At 47.3% G+C, this 6,000-nt stretch overlaps 1 protein-coding gene across 7 annotated transcripts in view; it reads right to left on the bottom strand.

The window, feature by feature from the left end:
* Positions 1-3,251: 3,251 nt before the first annotated feature.
* The window catches only part of RCL1 (RNA terminal phosphate cyclase like 1), a 61,994-nt gene continuing 59,245 nt past the window's right edge, over positions 3,252-6,000 (bottom strand). For all 7 annotated transcript variants that reach the window (XM_039230811.1, XM_039230812.1, XM_039230816.1 and 4 more), the window contains one exon: positions 3,252-3,580. In XM_039230811.1, coding sequence (XP_039086742.1) covers positions 3,430-3,580 — 151 coding nt within the window. In that variant the 3' untranslated portion in view covers positions 3,252-3,429. The remainder of the gene's footprint in view (positions 3,581-6,000) is intronic.

The following is a 6,000-nucleotide window of genomic DNA, read 5'->3' as shown; positions in this document are numbered from 1 at the left end:
ATTCCTTATTTCCTTGGTGTTTCCTCTTCTCCGTCTACCCTGGGTTTTATCAGTTCTTCCAGCCTCCTCTACTCCATCCACCTACTTCCTCCCCTGCCGTTAGCACCTTCCACGGTTCCACTCAAGTCAGCATAAAACTGTCTGCCAGCATGGGCCTCAATGAGGACGCTCCCAGAACAAAAGACTTCATAGAAAGTGGCCACCTTGGCTCAGCCAGTTAAGCATCCAACTTCAGCCCAGGTCATAATCTCATGGTTCGTGGGCTCAAACCCCACATCGGGCTCTGTGCTGACAGCTCAGAGCCTGGAGCCTGCTTCAGATTCTGTGTCTCCCTCTCTCTCTGACCCTCCCCCCCACTCACACTCAGTTTTTGCCTCTCAAAAATAAGTAAACATTACAAAATTAAAAAAAAAAAAAGAAGTGGCCACCTCATGGGCTTTTGTGACAGTTAGAATATAGGCACATGACACAACTTAAGCTTTTGGTTTTTTTGTTGGGTCTGTCATCAGTGATGTCCTTCACCACTTTTTTATCAGAAAAGATTGAAAAAACAGACCAACTAACCAGGAGGCTTAGCTGCCGTGTGAGGGCAACCAGAATTTCCACAGAGCCTCCGGTTGCTATTCCCCCAGCGGCAGGTCTTGCTGGGGTACCCTAGCTTCCCCCCACCCCAGATCAAACACCTTGATGAATATGGTAAAGTAACTATGAAGGACGCTGGCTGGGGCTTACACAGAACGTAGGTGAAGGGTGCTGAAAGACAGAAGCGGGGCCTGGTAGATGACAGAAGACGAAAGCAATGTTCTGCCATGACTCCCAACAAGGTCACCAGTGTGTCTGCCCTGAAAAAAAAAAAGATCACTAGCTTCCCTGAATTCGGAATGGTCTTCAGACAGACAGCGAACAGAAAGACCAAGATAGAAAACCAAGCCCAAAATACTAGAATCCACAAACCACCCCAGGGGTAGCTGGAGGATCCAGGAGCGAATCTAGGAACAAGGCAGAGACTGGAGGGGCCGAATGTCAGTAAGATGGACCAGCGATGTGCACAGAATGGCTTCTGCCCAGTGAGTAGCACTGCTTCTCCTGAGCATTTAAGAAGGGGCCGAAAACAGTCTACAAACATGAAACTTCTCGTCTTTGGCAAGATCGTCACCACTGCCACCAGATGTTCCCACCGCAGAAGCAGCTACGACCGGAGGCCTGGAGACCACCAGATGCTTCCACGTTCACAGCAGACAGCAGCACACACCCCTTCTACGGCTTGCTGGGATCTGCCCACAGTCCACTTGTAACCTAAACTGACATACGATACCATTTCTAGAGCTTGCTGCAAGAGACAAAAAGCCCCGCAGGGTAGTATCTTTCGTGTCCAAAGCAACGTGGCCCCTTCGTTCTGATTACTCACAGACAGATGTGAGTTCAAACAGCAGCAGCACTCAGTGGGACTGCAGCAGGTGACTGACGAACAGATTAAGAAGATAAGGTATATACATACGATGCAATGTTACTTGGTGACCAAAAAGAATGAAATCTTGCCATTTGCAGCAATACAGATGGAACTGGGGAGTATTACACTAAGTGAAATAAGTGGGTCAGAGAAAGACAAACATATGATTTCACCCAGATGTGGAATTTGAGACACAAAAATTAAAAAAAAAAAAAGAAAAGGTCAGATTCAAAGCACAAGAAAGATTCGATGCAACAGGATTCCAAGCAGCACTGCTGGCTTGAAGATGGAAGGGACCACGTCACAAGGAACAGGGCAGCGTCCACAGGCTGAAGGACAGCCCAGCTGACCCCAGGCCGAAAGAGCAACTCCAGCCCCACAGCCGGAGAGCCAGACGCACATTCTTCCCCAGAGCCCAGCTCGGCGGACACTCTGACATCAGCCTTCTGAGACTCTAAGCAAAGAATCCAAGTAGGGTCTCCTACTCCAAGACGTCCAAGCTGGACCACTGGGAGACGACAGACGGGTGCTGCTGTAAGCTGCTAAGTGTGTGTTCGTGTCTCACGCATAACAGAAAACTAACAGCCACGTAAAGCTCTAAGTGGCTTGCCACGGTTCAAGTGGCCTGGCTTTCTTCAACGTTAGGCCTACACAGAAGACTAGGAGGCAAAGCCTCTCCTTACTTCAAAAGCCACCCGCCTCCGGTGGAGAATGCCACTGGGAATCCCAGTGGAAAGAATGAGATCTTCCCCTGCCCACGAACCGTGACCCTGTCCACATACCCAGTGTAGACTCTGTTAGTCGTCAGGGCCATCCCAGCACGGGCCGAGTGTTCCTGCACGTTCTTGCTGCGGGGGCCTTTGCCTGCGCCTTTTCTCCTAACAGTGCGCAGGGCCAGCAATCCTGAGGGGTGCCCAGCAATCCTGAGGGGTGCAGGGGGAACAAAGAGCAGGCTCGCTGGACAAGGTGGGGCCTCTGAGCTCGCGTACCTCGCTGGCTGTGATGCAAGCCGGCACACACTTGGCATCTATCTACCTGGGTCCTCCCCAAGTCAGGGCGACAGGGGGAACCGACACACACACGAAGCTCATGCTGCTCGCTGGGCTCCAGGCAGTGAAGTTCTCGGTCTCTGATCCAAGATTCTGCCGGCATCCACGGAACAGTAATAATCTAACTTACTAGCTCGCAAGTAGGGTAAAACTCCAGACTCCGACACTATTATACACAGAAGTTTAAATCAGGAGGTCACCGTCATTACATGAAACATTTCAATGGGATAAGATGCCCTTCCTGAATTTTGTCAAGAATATAATAAAATCTACATCACACCCGAGATACAGAAAATATTCAATAACTTTAATCGAGCCCCGCCCTCCCCAGACACTCCTCCCCCACAGACACACGACAGACCAGAGAGGGGTGGTACCTGCCTCTGAGATATCAGTCCGTTCACAAGACGAGGGACAGATCAGTTTCACGTTACCAATTTCTGACATGTGCATTCCTCATAAAGACTTCCCCTCATCTTATCTCATTTAATCCCTACCCAGAAACCGAGGCTCAAAGTGGGCAGTCCTCGCAGAAGGAACAGGAACAGACCCTGCAGGTCTGGAGAGCGGCACCACCACAGAAGCCTGGGGTGCAGATGGAGGAAGCCCCAGTGGAGACCTGGGGGCGCAGCCGCTCCAGCAACACGGCCGTGTCCTGACGGCACGCTCTTCCTCCCCGTGGGCCACGGGAGTTCTTGTCACGACTGGGCCTCCTGAGGAATGTCAATGCCACTGCAGAAACGGCTAGAAACCACATGATACAGACAGGCCTTTTATTTAAACGTTCTGAATTTGTTTTTAATGGAAAATGAAGAAATCCTTAACGTAAGAGGCTCTCCTATCCCGGATGAACTTGGACTTGGTCCCTTTGGATGTCCGTTGCAGCGTCTGCTTTGTTTGTAGGCCTTGGGGCCTCATCCTGTGACAGCATCACTTAAGGGTCTTGCTGAGGTTGGAGAAGCCAATGCCAACGCAGGTCAGCAGCACTTTATCCCCACCCTTGAGTTCTTCGCCACATGGTTTGGTTTCAATTTTAAACATAATCTGGAAAAAGCTCTTCAAATGCCGCAAAAACTCTATCCTGAAAAGGAGGGGAAAAAAAGAGGGAGGAGTGAAAAAGGAATTTGATTTTCAAAAATATTCTCCTTCCCCTGTGCAGAACCCAAGCTTTTACTTTCACAGATCAAGAATACCTGAAATTAAGAACTGCTCATTACAACTCATTGAATAGTATTTATTCACAGCCTGCCATTTTCCAAAGTGGATTTAGACAGCCTATAGAGATGCACACAATACAAGATAAACACATTTTTTAAAGGTTCAAGTTTAGTCCATGACACAGAAGTCATTGGGTCCCGCGCAGTTAGAGTGGACATAACAGTGTTAGTCTTTGAGCAGCATATGCAGAGAAACACGTACTCCTGCTCACAGCATCATGGGGTAAAACCAAGCAGATGCCAAATCAGAGCAAAGTCTTTCTCTTTGCTCCTCAACCTCAACAAAACCCTTCAATTTGCTCCACACACATTTACTGAGTGCCTATGTTCCAGGCACTGTCCCTGGTGCTGGGGATCTTGTAGTCAACATGTCATGAAATGTTCAATAAAGTGAGGCAGACAAGTTAAATACTCTTTAAAAGTACTATGGAAATTTAAATAACAAGAAGGGGGTCGGGGGAGAAACTTGGGTATGACAATATTTGTATGTATACGGCAGGAGGCCAGGGAGGAGCTCACAGTGGACACTACAAGAAGTTTCATGGGGCGGTTTCCTGTCATCTCCTTCAAGACACAATGATGGCTGCATCCCAACAGTACCTTTGGAAGGGCAATTCCATGGAAGGGCAAATGGGACAGGTAAGGGGACTTCTACTGGTCGGCCCAGCAGACTCAGCATCTCCCCAAGCTGGCCCAACCAGAAGACTCACCTGGAGGGTTCATTGAACACACAAGTTCCTAAAGGTTTTACTCAACTAACAACTGGTAGGGAATAAGGGTCCGAGTGGTAAAGCCTGGACACAGGCCAACACAGAGACAGCCCCTCCCCACTCATTACCAGGCCCTGTCTCCCCAGGGCACAGGGGCCAGCAATCTATCGTTAACAAGTGACCCTACTGATTCTTATCAGGCAAGACAGAGAACACTGGCTTAGTTAGGAACAGATGGTCTGAAGGTCTGTAATGAAATATCCGGCAACCTTGTGTTACCTCCCAAATGAACCATCCAAACTCCCTATCCTGGCTAGATGGCTCTAACCAGCCTGCTATGGAATCACCTGAGGAGCTTTCAAAAGACTGATTCTAGACAGAAAGACCAATGGGAAAGAACTGAGAGTCAAGAAATAAACCCACCTATTTATGGTAAACTGATTTTCAAAAAGGGTACCACGATAATTCAATGGGGAAAGAATAATCTGTTCAACAAATGGTGAACGACTCCACATGCAGAAGGATGAAGTTAGACCCTCTCTTCCCATCATACATAAAAATTAACCCAAAATGGATTAAGAACCTCTAATACCTAAAACTACAGAACTCACAGAAGAAAACAGTAGTAAATCCTCATGATCTCAGGCTAGGCATTGGTTTCTTTCTTTTTTTTTTTTTTATGTTTATTTTTGAGAAAGGCAGAGCACGAGCAGGGGAGGTGTGAGGGAGAGGGAGACATAGAATCTGAAGCAGGCTCCAGGCTCTGAGCTGTCAGCACAGAGCCTGACACTGGGTTTGAACTCACTAATTGTGAGATCATGACCTGAAGTCAGACACTTAACTGACTGAGCCATCCAGATGCCCCAAGTTTCTTATATATAACACCAAAAGCAGAGTGACAAAAGAAAAGAAACATATAAATGAGACATCATCAAAATTAAAATCTTTTGTGCATCAACAAACATTATTAAGAAAGTAAAAAGACAATTTCCAGGATGGAAAAAAATACTTGCAAATCATATACCTGATAAGAGTCTGGTATTGAGCTTATATAAAGAACTCTTACAACTCAGAAGAAAAAAAAAAAAAGCAAAAACAAAAAGACAAGTAATACAATTAAACATAGGCAAAGGATGTGAATAGATATTTCTCCAAAGCCTTACCAATAGCTAACAAGCACATGAAAGGATGGTCAATCATGACCTGAAGCTGAAGTCAGATGCTTAACCGACTGAGCCACCCAGGCGCCCCAATTAATTGAATTTTAAAGTAGGCTCCATGCCCAGTGTGGGGCTTGAACTCACAATCTTGAGATTAAGAGTAACATGCTCTACATCATGAGTCATTAGGGAAATGCAAATCAAAACCACTATGGGGTCCCACTTCACACCCAACAGAATGACTACAATGAAAGAGAGAGAGAGAACACAGGTGTGGGTGAGGATGTGAAGCAGTTAGAACCCCCGTTTACTGCTGGTTGGACGGGAACACCGTGTGGCCCTGTGGAAACCAGTCTGGTGGCTAACTCCTAAGTAAGAAGCTACCACATGATCCAGGAACTCCCCGTCTCAGGT

This window comes from Hyaena hyaena, unplaced genomic scaffold, assembly GCF_003009895.1.
Source record: "Hyaena hyaena isolate Hyena2069 unplaced genomic scaffold, ASM300989v1 scaffold_51, whole genome shotgun sequence".
NCBI classification, from domain to species: domain Eukaryota; kingdom Metazoa; phylum Chordata; class Mammalia; order Carnivora; family Hyaenidae; genus Hyaena; species Hyaena hyaena.
This window is presented reverse-complemented; position numbering and strand designations above follow the sequence as displayed.